This window comes from Equus przewalskii, chromosome 5, assembly GCF_037783145.1.
Source record: "Equus przewalskii isolate Varuska chromosome 5, EquPr2, whole genome shotgun sequence".
In the NCBI taxonomy this organism is placed as follows: Eukaryota; Metazoa; Chordata; class Mammalia; order Perissodactyla; family Equidae; genus Equus; species Equus przewalskii.
Genome location: NC_091835.1, coordinates 27,103,475 through 27,121,593, shown reverse-complemented (window position 1 = coordinate 27,121,593; position 18,119 = coordinate 27,103,475). Strand labels below are relative to the sequence as shown.

At 57.4% G+C, this 18,119-nt stretch overlaps 1 protein-coding gene and 1 long non-coding RNA gene across 2 annotated transcripts; both read left to right on the top strand.

The window, feature by feature from the left end:
- Positions 1-478: 478 nt before the first annotated feature.
- On the top strand, positions 479-13,291 carry FAM240C (family with sequence similarity 240 member C). Its single transcript, XM_070618867.1, has 3 exons — positions 479-612; positions 9,559-9,707; positions 12,905-13,291. Exons 1-3 carry the CDS (start codon positions 496-498, stop codon positions 13,032-13,034), a joined length of 396 nt encoding a protein of 131 aa, XP_070474968.1. The 5' UTR covers positions 479-495; the 3' UTR covers positions 13,035-13,291.
- Positions 13,292-14,450: 1,159 nt separating this feature from the next.
- On the top strand, positions 14,451-15,970 carry LOC103560348 (uncharacterized). Its single transcript, XR_547166.2, has 3 exons — positions 14,451-14,708; positions 14,864-14,936; positions 15,725-15,970. It is a non-coding gene; the product is annotated as an uncharacterized lncRNA (long non-coding RNA).
- The last annotated feature ends 2,149 nt before the right edge of the window (positions 15,971-18,119 follow it).

Genomic DNA, 18,119 nt, shown 5'->3' with positions numbered 1-18,119 from the left:
AAGAAGGCCAAGGTTTGGTCCAGGGAAGGACAACAGGACTGGAGGTCAGGCAGAGTGACCCTAAACATACCTGCTGCCGTCTTGGGTGCATCTTGGTGGTTTTTAACGTCTATTTTGCAGCATATGAAATGCAACGGTGGACATTCCTGAGATGCAGGCCTGTGACCCCACATGACGCTCTCAAGGATGATGGTGACACCTTGATGACGCCCACTGCTTGCTCACAGGCATGTGCAGCCCAAGGCTCCTTCCCAACCACGCGGCTTCTTGGAAGGTGCCCATCAAAAGAAGAAGGCGTCTGTGTCGGCTGTCCATCCTGCATGGAGCCAGCCACGCAGAAGAACCTCACCGAGCTGCCCTCCGGAGTCCTGGATGGAGGACCAGGGACACGTGCCACCAACAACTGCCAGCCCGGAGCCAGATTACGTCTCCAGGGGCCACCGCCAGACAGAAGGCAGCTCGCCTTTCCTGGCAACTGAACTGACGCCAAGCCCCATGTCACCAGCCCGTATAAGAGTGAGCAGCGGGCGAAACGGAGGCGAAGCTCCCGGAGACGACATCCGAGGACGCCCGCCCCGGACATCCCCGATCTGGCTGAGAAACGACTTAAAAGTAAGCTCTGTGGTTTGACAGACGAGACAGACCCTGCTTGGGAGGGGGGCCGTGAGTCTGGGTGCCCCCCGTACATGAGCGCAACATAGGGGAGCTTGGGCACATGTGGGATTCAGGTCAACCCGCCTGCCCTTCCCTGGGGGAGCTGAACTTTGTTCTCCCCATCTCCCACTCAGATTTCTGATGACAGCGCCCTGGATGGAGAACCCGGGATGTCAGGCTCTCGGTCCCACCCGCTCCCTCCGGGCTCTAGTTTCAGTGTGTCCTCTGCCCGCTTCCTGCTTTTCCCTCTTTCTGCTGGTTGTTTATACTCCATGAGGGTTTAAAGGGCTGCGTGGGGGGGCTGAGCCCCCAAGAATAAAAGCCTTGGTACCCGGTGCTTCTCTCTCAAAGGGGAGCCGCTGAGTCTCAGCTTGAAGATGGTTCAAGTTTTTACTTGGTTTGCGTGACTCTAACGCCGACCCCGGTTTCTCTGGGGAGGTTTCTGCCTAGACGCTCGTGCGTGAGCTCCCTGCCAACAGCGCCGAGCGGTGCGCCTCCCGGTGTCGTGTGCTCACCCTCGGTGGGCCCGAGTTTTCAGCTGTTTAATCCACCGGCAGCATTTTTTCAATGCAGACAGTGCGTCTGACTTCAGTCCCTTTAGGACAAGCGGCTGCCCTGGCAGGTTTCTGGAAAGCAAGGGAGGGTGTCCAGGTCTAATTTCTTTGGATCTACGGGGCAGCTCCCAGCAAAGCGTTCATCCTCCGACCCCCCGCCCCCGACGGTCTACACAGGCCCCACGACCGTCATACCTGCCTCCAGGGACATTAGGTCAGGCAACAGCAACACTCACTTCATTTTCAAGCGGAGCTTTTGAAGATGCTCCTGTCCCTGTTTATCGCTGCCTGAGCCCAGTTCCGGAAGCTTCTGGGGCCTGCCCGAAGCAGGGGTATGTTAGGGGGAAATAAGCCTTGTGTCTCAAGCTACCTTTGTCTCCCTAATTGGGAAATGGCTGGTGTGCTCTTCCCCATCACGACAGAAGCCAGCAGTAAAGGGGGGCCTGTCCTGGGACATGTGTGGGGAGAGTCGGTGGCCCGTGTCTGCTCCCTGAGCCCCGAGGGCTGAGTTCCCAGGACAGCTCGGGGCTCAGGTGGCTGCAGGCTGCAGGGCCTCATTCACACAGAGAAACACGGACCATACACTCTGCACAAAGCCCTTGAGCACAGCGCAGGGCCCAGGGAGACCTGGAACCGGCCAGGGGGCCGCACACACAGGACCCAGGCTCCCCGTGCGCTGGAGAGGTGATGGGGCACAGCCTGCCCCAGACTGGATCCCAAGGCCACTTTAACTGGGACGAGTTCTCTGGAAAGGGGGTTGCTGTTGGGCAATTTTCCTTCATTATAGACGTTCTTCATCAGGTCTGGATTTATGCTCCCAGACGGCTGGCATCCTAACCTCTGAGTTATGAGTCCAAAAGAGCTGGTGGAAAGTGAGCACTTAGTCAGCCTGAGTTCATCTCGCTCTGTCACACAGTAGAGCTGAATTTTTCAGCGTTGCCTGGCACAGGTGTGCTTCAGACCGAGGGTTGGCGCCGTCGGGAAGTCGAGCGAGGCCGGTGGATGCCGGGTGCCCAGGGTAAGGCCATCTGCTCTGCAGGCCAGGAACTAGGTCTGCCAGGGAGCCCAGGAGAAGTACACTTGTCAGGTCACACAGGACACGCATCAGCTCATGACACAGGGGCCGCAGCTCAAGAGGAGAGGCCAGCTCCACTGCTGCCTCCTCCCGAGGCTGCAGGTGCAGGAGACTCCACCCGGGACCCGGCCCCTCCCGGGGACCCCATCCTTTCCTGGGGACCCCTACCCCCTCCTGGAGATCCTGCCCCCTTCCGGGTCACCTGCCCCCTCCTGGCACCCCGGCCCCACTCCTAGGGACTCCTACTCCGTCTCAAGGATAGCCCTGCCCTCCTCCCAGGATCCCTGCCCCACTCCAGGGTCCCCACCATCTTTGGAGGCCTGGAGGCCAGTACTGGATCACTCCAGAGCCTAGGGGACCCTCCTCTGGGGCCCCCCACTTCCTCCCATCAGAACACAATGTGACTGGCTAGTGTAAATTCTTATCTGAGATTCCCTGAATTCTACAGTCTCCTCCTAATCCTGATTGGGTGTCACCTGTCCCCCTGATTAGGGGGACACTGGTCTTGATTAGCTTCTAAGAACCCGCAGGGAGCATGGTTGGAGCTGGCCTTCCAGGCTGAGGCAGGAAGCCCCCACTGACCACCGCCGGCCCTGACTCTGCCGCGGTGCCTGCAGGGCCTCCGCCATGAGCCGCCCTCCGCCGGCCCAGGAGGGGAATCCAGAGAGGGGCTTCTGCATCAAATGCCATGCCCTCTGGATTCAGGCAACAGCCCTTCACTGCCTTCACCCGAAAGGTGAAGGGTCAGGGATGCGTCTGCTCATTCAGGAGGGGGGTCCCCAGGGCTCCCAGGAGAGGGGGGCTGAGCACCAGCTGGCCTCCTGAGGTCTGGTCCAGCCCTGCACACCTTCATGATGCTTTCCTCAGGAGCCACAGTCATTCATTCATCCATTCGTGTCCCGCTCACTTAACAAATGTTTGCGTGTAGTAGGGGCACAACCACTGCAGGTGTTTCTGGTGCCGTCCTAGGAGCCATGGATGTTTCCATGGGAGACTCCTGCAGCAGAGGAGAAACAGCCTGGTCGTCGTGTGACCAAGTCACTAAGATGGGCTGCAGGCGGCAGGCGGGGACTTTGTTCCCCCCAAACCTAAAGGTCCAGGAGGAGCTGCCAGTGAGAGCCTGGGGCCGGAGCTCCTGGGGCGGGTCAGGGTGGGCAGGCCGGCCCACGGGAGCCGAGGTCACAGGGGGCCTGTGCAGCCCTGGCCAGGATCAGGAACGGGTGGAACTGGCTGAGCCGTGGCGGCCGGGCTTGCTCTGGAGAGAGAAGCCCCGGGCACAGCGGGCGGGACGCATGGACACGGTGTTCCCGGCCAGCTCCTCAGACCGTCTGTGGAGAGGCCTGATTATGTCCATCCACCTGGATGGACACTTTCATAAAATTCAATGAAAATAAATTCTGGAAAATGACATTTAAAAGATGTAAAATAACCAGCCCAGCTTTTCTGTGGAATCAACGCAAAATTCCTGTCAATCTGTGGCGAAGGCGCCTCGCCTCTTCCCTCGGCCAAGCCCTAAGGGTCAGTTGGCCCCAAAGGTGCCACTGTGGGTGGGGCCCCGATGGAGGCCACATGGACACAGGCCCCACGGGGGGGTGACAGGAGAGAGAGGGAGGACACCGTGCCGCCCAGGGTCTGAGCAATGGGAGGAGGGCGGCGCCCTCTCCATGTCAGCCTGGCCAGGGGGCTCTGGCGGGTAGCCCAGGGTGTCCCGTGCCCATCAGCAGGCGCCCCCTCCCCGTGCACGGCTGCTCCCTTACTTCTCGTCAGGAACGAAGGCTGGGAAACTGCCTCAAGTTGTAAAACACCTTCGTCAGAAGCGTGATTTCAGTTTTGTAAAAAGTCAGTTTAAAGCTCCTCCTTTCTCCGGTCAGTGTGCGTTCAATGCCATCAACACAGCGTCCATGGCAATCTCAGAGCCGCTCCTCCTTCTGCAAGGACCCTACCCCCACCCCGAGGGATCTGCGCCACTGTTTCCCCACCTCCCAGCCGTCGGCCACTTGCGGCCCCGACCACGTCCTCCTGGGCCTGCATCCCTGCCTGAGGGGTCTCCTAGGACTTCTCATTTCACTTCATTTCTTCAAGGAACGGGCATCACCTCGGGTCCTGATGAGGACGTGAGCCGCTCCCAGCTGCCCTCCATCCCCCCTTTGTCGGACTCGCTTCAGCCCATCTGTTTGCCCAGAGTGTCTGATGAAACGGTTCAGTGTGGAAAACACTACATCTGTGGTTGGGTTTCAACTCCTCATTCGTCATCATGACAAGGCATTTCCAACAAGCCAAGCCCCGGAAAAGCAGACTCTCAGCGGAGAGCACGCAGCCTGTGAGCCCCCGCCATCCTCACAGGAAGACGCCCAGTGCAGAGGGGGGCTTTGACCCATCGGACGGGCGACAGACAGGAGAACACCCGGGACACCGGCCTAGGGCAAGGCTGCAAATAAAATCGCCGACAGAGACTGGGGGTGAGGCCCCACGTGCGTATGTTTTAAAAGCTCACAGGGTGGTTCTGAGAACCTCCGACAGCACGTTGAGCTGCCCCTTGGTCTGTCATCCTATTGACACCCATTCCAGAACGTCCGTGAAGTGTTTGATGCGCGGATGCCATGTGGGGCAGCGGGCGTCAAACGGCCCACAGGCGTGGACTCAGGCCCCGGAGCGCGTCGAGGCGCACGCCCGCTAGGAGTTCATCTATTACTGATTAGCGGAGGGGTCGATTACCGGCTGCTGTTTCCTTCTGGGTTCTCCGGGTTTTGCCGACACACGGACATACTTTTTACTTGTTTGAATCTTAAACTATTCAATAGGATTTGATTTCTGATCAGCAAACAACTTAAAAAATTCTCTTAGGACACTAAGCTACATCAACAAAAAGAAAAATGGAAAGTGACGTAATTCGTATTCTGTTCGGCACTGTGGTGTCAACGAGTCGTTAGTGGGTTTGAATAACTGTTTTTAGGGGCCCGGCTGTGGCGATGCCACTGACACCGCCATCACCTGGTCTGAGTCCACCAGTCTGACGTTTCTCTTCTGCTGCTGCATGCATTCCGATGACCGTATTTGTCATCAAACTGTTTTTAAAAACCAGCAAACAGACAGAGATGCCATTTAGGAAACGAATCCTCAGAGAGCTTGATTTCGTCGTTGCTAATTTTAAAGTTGTTCTACACCACCTTTCACTCAGGGTGTCCACCGCTCCCTCGTTCGTTCTGCAAACACGCCTGAGTCCCTACCACCTGGCACCCGGCCGCGGCTGTGTCACAGGGGATCCAGGGGCGGCGTGTCAGTGCCACCTGGAGACACGCAGGAGCCCCACGGGACCTGGAGGGGGCTCCAGCTGACAGAGAGAGACCTGGGTCCTCAGAGTGTAGATTTGATGGCCAAGTAGGACTTGTCCCTGGAGGCTGGGGGGGCACATTCCAGGACAAGAGACAGGGCAGCCACACAGAGTCACCGAGTGAGGGGTCTCCCCTCACGCCTGCCCGCGTTCTGCAGTTTCACTGTCGCCAAGTAGAGCCTGTCCCCAGCTGGCTGCATTTGTGCCCTAGATCCGGCCTGTCCCCATCTTGGCCTCAAGAACATGGTTAAGACAGCCCAGCCTCGAGTGCCAGCGTGAGGACTGAAATGATTGACGAGCCCCCGGAAGACCAGTGCCGTGTAGACAAGCCCACAGGCTCTGGCAGCGAAGGCGGTGACGGGGGAGGTGGCTCGCCCTGGGCGTGTTCAGAACGGCCAGCCTCCCAGCCCCCGTCCTCCTGCCCAGGGCCTCGCTGCCAGCCTCACCCTCTGCCCTTGACGCCTGCAAATGTCTTTCTCGCTCCTCTGTCAAAACCCCGACAGGTGCAGCCTGCTGTCTTAGGATTAGACACACGGCGGCGTGAACCCGACCTGACAACGCCCTGGCCTCGGGGGTTTAGAGCTGATTTTAAGGAACGCCATGGCCGCTTTCCAGACCTCCGTGGCTTTCCTCTGCACCCAAGCACAGACGGCTGCCCTCACCCGAGACACCCATCCGCCCCTCTTCCTCCGCACTCTGGAGGGGGTGAGGGGATTCTCCTCGCTCTTCTCCGGGTTTCCCGCATCAGCACCATCCTGGGTTCCCAGCACCACTCCCCGGCTCGCCCCGTCATGGGTGAACTCGACCCCTAGACGACCTTCAAGCTTAAACCCAGCTTCCCACGGGCTCCTCAGCGGCGCCATCTGCGTCTGACTGGGCTCCTCATGGGCCGGGGCTCACGGGGTTCAGAGTCCCAACTCTGGTCACGGCTGTGAGCAGGCGTCCACATGGCCAGCAGGGACCAAGCACCCTCTGCCCCTATCCTGAGGGATAATTGCTGTCTGGACCACAGAAATTGCTCCCCACCAAAATGCACCCCTACACGCGTTTACATGCGTGCACATGCGCACATACATGTAGCACGCATGCACACACATGTCTATTTCACGTCTCAGACACCTGGCATGAGAGAGTGACAAGCCGTCGGGACGCGATGCTGAACCCCAGCCAGGCACCCCAAAGCCACCAGGGAGGGCTCCGGGATGCTCTCCCCCACATGACTCAAGTCCCCACATTCGTGTCCTAGGGCCCATGTGCATGGCCCTGCCCCAGCCTCCACGGCCCTGAGCATTTATAAAGCTGGGCTCAACGCGCTCCCACCCCAAATGCACAGGCAGGACCCCACGGCCTTCAACGGTGGGCGCACATGAGACCCTTGGAGACTCAGGTGGACCAAGGAGGGTCTGTCGTGGTGCCTGGGGGTCTGTGCCAGGTGGTCTCCTCACCCTCAGACTCTCCTTCTGCCGGAGGCCCTCAGGCAGGACCAGGCAGGGTGGGGTCCCGGGCCTGACTGGAATCGAGGTCCCACTCAGGGCAAAACAGGCCTGGACCCCTCGAAGGGGCACAGAGGGACCAGGGGGCCGGATACACCCAGTCTGAGCCACCAGCTCCCTCGTCACAGGTGCATGGAGGGGGCAGCGTCCGTGTGATGGGCAGTCCTGGCAATGGGACAGGTGTCTGGCAGGGCCCTGTCTCTCCTGCCCGGCAGGTGGCAGAGTCCGGGACATGACACCTGCTGGTCAAGAGGGACAGAGGGGCAGTTCCGGGCTCGGGCCCCCCAGGATCTCCCTGTGGCTTCTCATCACAGTTACTTCACAGGTGGAAACAGGACAGCTTATGGTGGAGACGGGCTTCTCCAAACGTGAACTAACAGCCCCTGAGGTTTTCTTCCTCTCTCCCAAGCGCTTCGAGCCCGCACATTCACCCGAATTTCTGAAAGATGAGTGTGACTGATTTAGGGGCCCTGAGAGCAGAGCCACAAGGACGGGGCTGTCACCCCGGTGAGGCCGGCTCTGGCCCCTTCTGCATGGACTTTAAACTAGAAGCCGTTTGGACGCAGCGACAGAGAAGCGACGGCTCCCAGGAGAGGCATGGCCGTCTTTCCGCCTCCCGCTTCTGATAGCTCTCCTCCCGAACGGCACCGTCTGCCCCTTTGGTTCTCACCATCCACGTTGTTAACGATGGCTAAGCCAAGATGAAAAATAAAATCTCTCTCGGTCCCAAAAAACTTACCTGGGTTTCGGCTTCTAATTATTCCAGAAGTGCCTTTCCCAGGTTTCGGCTGGTTTGGAGAGCCCCTCTGCCCTGGGTGCCCTGCAGCCCCCACGAGGCTCCGCCCAGACCAGTGTCCACCTGGGCTGAAAGGTCCTCTTTCTCAGAGGGCCTGAACCTGTAGTCCTGTGATCCCATAGTCAGGCAACGCATTACAGGCTGAAGGAGGATTGTCAGTGTATAATCACTCTGACGAAGCTTTAACAACGCCCACTGTTGGGGGTGATGTCCAGGAGCAGAGAAACCCACCACTAACAGAACAACTCAGGTCTCAGGGCCCTGCCCTCACTTCCCGCATGGAGGCCCCCTTGTGAACGGGATAATGTTAATTTGCTGGGGCTGTGGTAACAAGGTGTTCTAAAACACAGCGTCTTGTTAGAAAATCTGGGTACGGGAAGGCCAACATATCAGGATGTGACTGTGGTGGAAAGGACAATGTGTGCCTCTCAGTTTCCCAGAGGATGGACGTGCCCCACCCCACAGGGCCGTGCGGAGAAGTGACAGGATGGGCGAGGAGGCGGAGGGACTCAGGGACTGTGGGCGCGAGCCTTTCCCAGGTGAGGCAGTGGGGGCTCAGGATGGGCTGGTTGGAATAATGTCACTGGGCTTTGGGGTGCAGAGGCTGTCTCTGCTCATCTGGTGTCTGGTCCTGGGTGACGAGGGCAGGGGACAGTGGCCCAGAGTGTGAGAGCCCCAGAGAGGACGTAGTGGGGTGTCGGCTCTGGACTGGCTGGTTTGTATTTGAAAAGTGCCCCCCTGGGAGGAGGAGGGGGCAACCAGGGAGGCAGGAGGCCAGGTGCATCATCGAGGCGTCCAGAACAAGGCCCGCCCAGTGTGTGAACGCAGGGCAGGGGTTACAGCATCAAGTCTACAGAATAGAAACACGGTGCATGCACAAGGCACTGGGAGGTACCCAGGACGGGGCAGCTCAAACGACAGACGTCCATCGTCTCCCAGTCCTGGAGGCTGGAATCCGAGATCCAGGTGTGGGCAGGGCTGGTTCCTCCTGAGGCCTCTCTCCTGGGCGTGTGGATGCCGTCTTCTCTCCATGTCCTCACATGGTCGTCTTTCTGTGTGTGTCTGTGTCCTGAACTCCTCTTCTTATAAGGACTCCAGTCCTATTGGATCAGGGCCCATCCTAGTGACCGCATTTAACCTTACTCATCTCTTTAAAGGCCCACCCTCCAAATATAGTGACATCCAAGGTCCTGGGGGTTAGGGTTTCAACACACGAATTGGGGGGGTGGGATGCAGTTCAGCCCATGACACAGCACAGCAGCCTTAAGAACGGACACGTGCTGTATACGGGCCAAAGCCCCCTTCCAAACACCCGTCCCAGCCATCCTCACGGAAGACCACCCACACGAAGAAACAAAGAACGGATCATTATTTAATTTGTGAAAAGACCAAAAGACCCAAATGGGATTTGCCATCAGGAAACTGTTCCAGAGGTAGCGGGGCCGGACACTTGCCGCATACGGGGCCACGAGCCCTGTGCCAGTCCCCCTCCTGACAGTCCTGCTATGGGCCGCTGGGGGCACAGGAAACGCAGGAGACCATCCTGTTGTCAGGGGCGGAGCCAATTTCATCATCGTCGTTACCACCTGTCCTCACGTGCTCTCGACCAACACAGCACTAAATGGCTGAGTTCTTGCAAATTGTCCCTTTTCCAGAAAATGAGTAAAAACTACACTTGGAAGTATCCTAGAAGAGTAGGCTATGATGCTGGTGTGCTCAAGACGTTTTGGGAGAAAAGAATTGAGCTTCACACAAAACAGCAGCAAAGCGAGGACATGAGGCTCCGCCGGAGTGCCTTGGACAGGTGAGCATGGGGTGGGCGACACGGGGGCTGCTCCTGCACAACGCACCGTCCCACAGCCAGGCTCAGCCCACACCTTGGCCAGGGGCTTGGCTGCAACAACCACAGCCGCCAGCAAACATCCTCTCAGACTAGCTTTTACAGGAGGAGTGGGCTCCACTGGGAAACACCACTGCCACGAACGAAAATTCAGAATCACAACACTGACTGTAAGTGGGAGAGAAGAACACACACCACCCCATCCCCACACCCCATCACTCCACCCCTCCATCCCATACCTCGTGACCTCATCACTTCATCACCCCAGCCCTGCACCCCATCACTCCACATCCCTCCGTCCCCACACCCTTCACCCCATCCCTCCATCCCACACGCCATCACTCCATCCCTCCATCCCACACCCCATCACCCCATCCCTTCATCCCACACCCCATCACTCCATCCCTCCATCCCACACCCCATCACCCCATCCCTCCACCCCACACCCCTCACCCCATCCCTCCACCCCACACCCCATCACCCCATCCCTTCATCCCACACCCCTCACCCCATCCCTCCATCCCACACCCCTCACCCCATCCCTCCATCCCACACCCCTCACCCCATCCCTCCATCCCACACCCCTCACCCCATCCCTCCATCCCACACCCCATCACTCCATCCCTCCATCCCACACCCCATCACTCCATCCCTTCATCCCACACCCCATCACTCCATCCCTTCATCCCACACCCCATCACTCCATCCCTCCATCCCACACCCCATCACTCCATCCCTCCATCCCACACCCCATCACTCCATCCCTCCATCCCACACCCCATCACTCCATCCCTCCATCCCACACCCCATCACTCCATCCCTTCATCCCACACCCCATCACTCCATCCCTCCATCCCACACCCCATCACTCCATCCCTCCATCCCACACCCCATCACTCCATCCCTCCATCCCACACCCCATCACTCCATCCCTCCATCCCACACCCCATCACTCCATCCCTCCATCCCACACCCCATCACTCCATCCCTCCATCCCACACCCCATCACTCCATCCCTTCATCCCACACCCCATCACTCCATCCCTTCATCCCACACCCCATCACTCCATCCCTCCATCCCACACCCCATCACTCCATCCCTCCATCCCACACCCCATCACTCCATCCCTCCATCCCACACCCCATCACCCCATCCCTTCATCCCACACCCCATCACTCCATCCCTCCATCCCACACCCCATCACTCCATCCCTTCATCCCACACCCCATCACTCCATCCCTCCATCCCACACCCCTCACCCCATCCCTCCATCCCACACCCCATCACTCCATCTCTCCATCCCACACTCCTGAGGGGACTGAGGGAAGCTGTCACAGAGGGCATGTCCCGCTTAGTGTGATTTTCTGACAGCCGCCCCCACTCAGTTGGGGTAAAGCTGTGTGCTCGTCACACTCTTTCCCCCACATGTGCATGACCTGTGGATCCAGAGCCAACACCCTTTCTTCCCTGGTGGCTGGGGGGGGGGGGGCCAGGCCTTGTGGGTGTGAGGGGTCTCCTGGGCGACCGAGCGGGCCCAGGAGTAGAGCTCTCAGGGACAGCTAAGCATGCAGATTAGCGCGTAATTCGCACCAGACAAGGACTCAAAGGGGCAGAAAGTGGGCACAGCTTAGTCCCCAAATAGCACTGGCAGCTGCCACCCCGCGAGCGGAGTTGGAAAGGAGGATTTCTGGCGGCCGCGGCAGGCCGGGCTTGGTGCTGACCTTGCCAGTGCCAGAGGTCTGGTTGCTGTGCTGGCCAGCCCCCTCTCCCCCATAATCCAGGACACCTGCCCCTGTTGGCACAGGTATGGGGTCCTGGTGCCCTCCTCCTCACAGAGCCGGGCGCTGCACCCGCCTCGCCTCTCAGGGCCGGGACCTCAGCACAGAACCCAGCTGTGGGAGGCAGGGACCTCAGAGTAAGGCCTCCTCCCAGCCCTCAACTCCCTCCTGGGGTCTCTGTGGCCTCATCCCCAGCCTGCGTGTGCCATGGGGCCCCGGAATCTTCTGGGTCTTCTGCACACAGGTGCAGGGCCGAGGAGAGGCCGGGTCAGACGGTGAGGGTGTATCAGCAGGGGCTGGCTCAGTCACTGAGGTCCCAGGCTGTTGCGGGATGGACTGTAGGGCGGGACATTCTGCACCTCTGGGGAGACGTGGCTGGTTATCTGGGCTATGGACCCCGGCCAGAACATGACCTGTCCACTGGACAGCCACAGCTCCTGGAAACGGCCCCACAGCCATCCTGTGGTGCCCAGGAGTCGTCTGCTTTTAAGCCTCTGGCCCTGGGGCAGCCAGTCAGTAGCCACAGCCAGGTGAAGAGGCAGGAACGTGGCCGACACGTGTGGCACTGCCACACACAGGGCCCTGGCCATCCTCACCTTCTGCTCAGAGGCGCCTTCTTCCTCCAGGTCCCTGGGTCCTGGGACAGCTGTCTGTGTGAATCCTCTTACTAATTTGCCCACCAACCCCAGAGGTCAGCAGGAGCCAGGCGCCCACCCCACTCTCCAGCCTCCGGAGCCAAACCACACATTCGCATCTGAAGATATCAGGCAACCATTGCCTGGCAGGCGGATGTCCAGGTTTGGGGCAGCCTGGCCGCCCTTGGCCCAGCCATTCCACCCCTGGTCACCCCTGTGGTCACAGCAGCAGACCGCCTTTCAGTGTGGTCGGGTCAGGCAGGTGGGCACAAGGGAGGAAGTGAGCCCCCGACGAGGCCCAGTATGAGGATGCTCAGTGAGGGCCCCAGGCCACCCCGGGGGCTCCGTGTTCAGCCCCCAGGAGCACACACTCCTATGAAACAAACTAGGTGCCCTCACAAAGTAGGGGTCCAGGTCACAGCTCAGTCTCTCTGGGGCTCAGACGTTTCCAGCAGCTGCTTCCTGGACAAAGAGATTTCCCTCTCCGGGTGAGGGTCCTGGGTGAGACCCTCCATGACTGACAGTGGCCCTAAGCCTGAGTGGCCAGGCCACTGAGATCGCAGGGCTCTCTGGGACCCACAAGGTCACAGCTGCCGGCTGGGTCAGGACACAGCAGCTGTTCCCAGGCAGGCAGCCCAGGGAGGGGCGGCTGAGCTCGCACACGTGCCCAGGTGCCGACAGAGGGGGACCTGGCCGGCACGGTCCCTGGAGGTTGACTCACTGTGCTGAAATTATCGCCGATGGCAGGCTCCGCAGCGAGTGGGCTCAGAAGCTGGAGAAGAGAAACGAGATGCTGCAGAGCTCGAGGGAGGCACCCCAGCCCTCGTCCCTGCTGGGAGTCCAGCCCGTCCGCGCCCCGGACAAGACTGCGGCCTGAACCGCGCGGAGCAGAGGTGCCGTCCGAGCCCCCAGGGGTGAGTGGGCATCTTCCTCAGAGTCACCGAGACTCTCACCTCGTTGATGCTCTGACAACCTAGCTTTTGGCTCACGCTGCGCTGAATGCTGCCGTGGAACAGCTTTTCCAGCACATAGTAGGTGCCCAATAAAATCTAAGGCGATTGGAGTGAATGCTGTGTGCAAAATTTTCTTCATATCTTTAAAATTTACATGTATTAAAAGCTTACCATGATATTATTAACTTGCAAAGAGCCCGTTATTAACTTGCCGGGTCCCGGGGTTTTCTGACCTTCTCCTGCCTGCACACTCATTTCACCTTTGATCAAAATATGTGCACAAGTCCCACTAAGGATAACACCTGACCTGACATTGTATAAAGTTTGCTGCTTTTCCAGAATTCCTTTAAATACTTCATTGGTGACCCAGAATATCTCAGAAAACTAAGCGTCCTTATTTTTATAATTGGAAAAGTTCAGTTGGAGAGACACACATTTCCTGAGTCCACAAAGGCCATTAGAGTCAGGATTTGATGCTTTACACTCAGTGGTGTCCCTCCTGGCGCCCCGGCTGTGGCCATGACCACCTGGACGGGCAGGAGGGCAGAGCACACAGCAGAGGCCAGGCCACCGGAGGACTTGGGGCCTGTCTCAGCTACCAATGGGGACCAGGACTCAGCTGGTGCCGTCCCAACTCCACAGCCCATGTGCTCACTTGAGCATGCCCTGCGGTAATCCACTGTGTCCCGTCCTTGGTGACACAGACACTGCCGGTTTGGGGGCTGGTATCCAGCTTGTGGCCCCTCTGGAATCTTGCATCATCTCTCCAGGCTTAACTGCTTACTGGTTTTGGGCTCTGTTTTGTTTTGACCGTCCAATCAAGTTGGCCCGGAGAGGGAATGAGCGCAGCTTCACTGGCTGTGGGCGGCTCTCCAGGGAGTTAACCAGAGAAAAAAATGGTGATGCCGATAGCCAAGTGGTGTTCTGTGCCCAACGCAGACTCTTCATGGGGCATTTCCAGAGCTCACCACTCGGACTGGGGAAAGGCCCGGAACCTGCACAGAGCATGGCTGTGGGGCTTGCCAAATGAACGAGTGGAGAAAAGCCAGACGCCCCTTTAGACCGACCATAAACACAAGTTCCCTTGGTCCCCTGCCCCAGGGTGTGTGTCATCGCCCGTGACTCAGGAGATTCCATTGATAAACACCCTGGGGAAATAATAGCCCTAAAAATAGCTGGAGAATAGAAGTCACTCGCTAATACTCGCAAAGCCCCAAGCTGCCGGAGGGTAATTTTATCTGACGACATACTTAGTACATTGTTACCGCCAACACCAATAAACTGAGGCCCTGGGTCAGACAGTTTGGGGTGAAAGGGCACATTCAGGCAGCAGTCCCATTGTGAGGCTATGCAGAACCTTCCAGAACAGCCACACCCTCCTTGCTGCCTGTCATGATCTCATTATTCTCCAGTGACCCATTCGCCATCCCAGTAACGGCAGAAGCCAAAATCGCATGAACACCAGGCAATTTGCAGACCACAGCTTTGCCGTCTTTATCATCCATCTCTCTTGGGGCAAAGCTGAGCTGGACTCCGAGGTTGGAAGGCGCTCAGTGAGGAGGAGAGAGTGGGAAGAAGACAGGCTGGCCTCGCAGGAGGTGAGCAGGGCCCCAGCCCCAGTGGCCCCACAAGCAGCCAGGACTGAGCCCCAAGCCCTCCCCTCACACCAGGCCCTCTAGTAATTTGCCATGGGTGGAGAGGGTGTTTCTGAAATCTCAGCTCCGGGGGCTGAATTAGCTATTCCTTCTCTTAGGGAAGAGGAAACTGAGACACAGAGAAATGAGGACGTGGCTCAGACCATTGCTCTCTCATGGGACCTGGAGTAGGTAAGGGAGAGGCAAGTGAAGGAGGAAGGGTAGGGATGTGGCCGCGGGGTCCCTGGGTGCTGCCTGGACACAGGGACAGAGCCCTGAGAGCAAGACAGAGTTCTCCCCTCGCCCGGGGCCATTTCTGCCCTTTGTGCCGGGCACAAAAGCCCGTTCACACCAGGTCTGTGCCGTGCGCCTCCCGTGGGTCACTGAGCGCCAGCCACACTAGTTCTCCTGTGGAGAGAGGCGTGATAAATCAATGGCAAGCAATAGGATATATTAGAGTATACGAGGCAGCCATGTGGTATAAAACTAATTCGGCCTGACCTTGTGTTTCCCAAAAGGGCCTGAATGGCCGTTGAGCATGCATTGTACATCCACTTCAACTATTTACTATGCCTCAAAGACAAGAACAGTGCCCTCTAAAACAAAGAAAGACATAACTTCCCCCACATCAGCCTTTCCTTAAGGATGAGGCCTCTCTCCCCAGACTAGGAATTGATTGCTGACCTGCTGTGACCACCCAGCTCGAGACCACAGACCTGCTAACCGCTGTGTCTATCAATTTCTGTGTGAATCGCTGTGCTGACAGGGCAACCTCATGACTGTTGTGAAAGGGACATTCCAATCATATGTGACACATCCTCTTTGAGGGTATATAACCACCCTATACGCCCCCACCTCTGTGGAGCGCTCCGTTCCTTTGTGGAAGAAGTCTGCCAGCTGTATGGTGCTCAGGTCTGGCTTATAATCCACTCCCCCCAATTTTGATTTATAGACTGGTTATGGATTATTTGCATCAACAGGCGCCTTGCCGGACTGAGATTACGGGTACCTGTGATCCATCTACTGAGCTTGCTGACGCTTCTCTACAACAGTCTTGCTGCTCAGATCTGACGTTTATTTTCAAACAACAGGATGATGCCAGCTTGCTGGTTCGTTTCTGTCCTGCTAAATGGTTGAATGGTTTTCCATACCTCGCACCAAATTTTGGCAAATTGAATATGGTTGACTAGAACGATATACCTCTGAATATTAAAAGTAACTCTGAAGTTGTGGCTCCTTGTTTTTCATAACTGAGACAGTGTTGGGAAGTTAGGACAACACACCCTGGAGGCAAACTGCCCAGATGACCACTCAGGGCTGCGTGGCCGGGGCCTCTCCTCAGCCCGCTGTGCCTTGGTTTCCTCATCAGTAAGAAGAACAGAGGACCACAACCCCTTATTCAGATGTACTTGGGACTCAGAATATCTCCACTTCTGGAAGGTACCACAGAGCACATCCCAGAAGTTCCCTAACACCTGTCATCAGGCATCCCAGTGTTTCTGCTGGGAAAACGCATGGGAGGTTCCTCCCGCTGGGACATGAGAAGGTCTTGCTGCCAAGGGAGCTACAAAAAAGGCTTCCAGTTTTCAGGACAATTTGGACTTGGGAGTTACAGAAGAGGGCCTGGGGAGCTGTGGCGGGGAAAAGCAGGGCAGCCGGCTCACGTCCCGAGGCGCCGGCCTATGGCTCTCTGCAGCGCAAGCCGCGGGCAACGCGGGTCATCGCGGGCGGTACCCATGACAGTTCGCGGGAGAGCAGAGCTGGCGGCACCCGCTGCTCCCTGCGGAGGCCTGTCTGGTGTTGGGGTCTGAGTTCCACTCCAAGGTGCAGAAAGGAAAACTCAATCAAGAACAGAGCAGCTTAAATGTGGACAGCGTCCCTAGACATCGCCGGCTGTGTCCTGTCTCCTTTTTTTCAGTGCGTCTTTTCAAAATGAGAGCCTTTCCCTGCCTAGCCAAAATTAAATTACCATACTTGACAATACGTAAAGATTCCTTCACATCAGCCAAGATTGAGTCCATCTTCAAAGGTCCCCAGTTGCCCAAAAGTTCCTGTGACAACAGGTTTGTCCGAACAAGACCATGCAGGGAACCTGGTGACGTCCCGGACTGACTCGAGGAGACTGCTGTCCCGCGGATGCCCCGCTTCTGACCTGGGGGTGCTGCCTTGTGCTGTGTTTGCTCCTCTATCCTCTCTCGTTCCTTAAGAATGGAAATTCACTCTGAAGGCTGGACATGTTCAAGATGGACACTGGGCTGGGCCACCTCTCACAGAGGACCCGCACGTGGGCTCCGCCGTGAGGCCGGGTGTGATGTCTGTGCAGATCCACCGGCCTCCCTCTCTCTCTGAAACCAGACGAGTATCCGGGTCCCCACAGGCCCTCATCTGACGGTCTCAACACAGATTCTATCCTTGGCCTCATCAATCTTCTCAACAGGGATTGACAAGGATGGTTTTCTAATGCTGTCACTCCTCCCTCATTATCAGCCAACATTCCTTTTTAAAGTGGGTCTTTCCTCACAACCAGAGTGCCCTGGTTCTGCCGACATTCGGTGCCTAGCAGGAAGCAGGAAGCAGGATAATGCTTAAATGTTTCCTTTGGCCAACAATATTCAACAGGAAGAGCTGGTTTAATGTCCAACTTTCTCTCGTGTGAGAGCGATTATGGAATAGTGGATTTACACAGGTCAGATGTAGTCAGTCAACCCTGAGCAACATTCTTTTTGATGCTCAAAGTGTCACAGATTTGACCAGTGGGACCTTTTTCAAATTGGCCTGTTGTCTTTTTGACAGAACTCCATTAATCCTTGAAAGCTCTCTTGCTGTCTGGAACAACAAACTGTTCTGAGTTCATTGTGTGCTCATTATGTGCAGAAGAGAAAATGAATAAACAAACTGTGGTATATTTGATAGTAAAATAATATTCAGAAATAAAAAGTAGCAAACTGCTGATACATGCGACCATGTGGCTGAGCCTCAGACCCCAGCCTGCACACCCGCCAGGCTAGAGAACCATCCTTGGTTTTCTCTGCTCAGGCTCCTCCCCACCTTCACACATGGTGTTATCTCTCTCCAGTCATCATTGTCCCACATCAGCCACCAATCCTACTGTCCCCATATTCATTTTCCCTCCTCTCCCCTGGTCTGTTGCCCACCAACACCCCTGCCCGGATCCCAGCCCATGGTGAACAGTTGTAGGGTCCCCTTGTCCTGGGATGGAAATGCCCAGCAGGGATGGGTCCTGGTTGCCAGCCGGGCGGTGGGATTTCAGGGGGCAGACAGCAGGCCATGTCAGAGCACAGTGCAGGGCACTTTTGGGGGGCACTCTTGGGGCCAAGTGGAAGACGTGAGGCAGGCAGGACTGGGCAGAGAGAG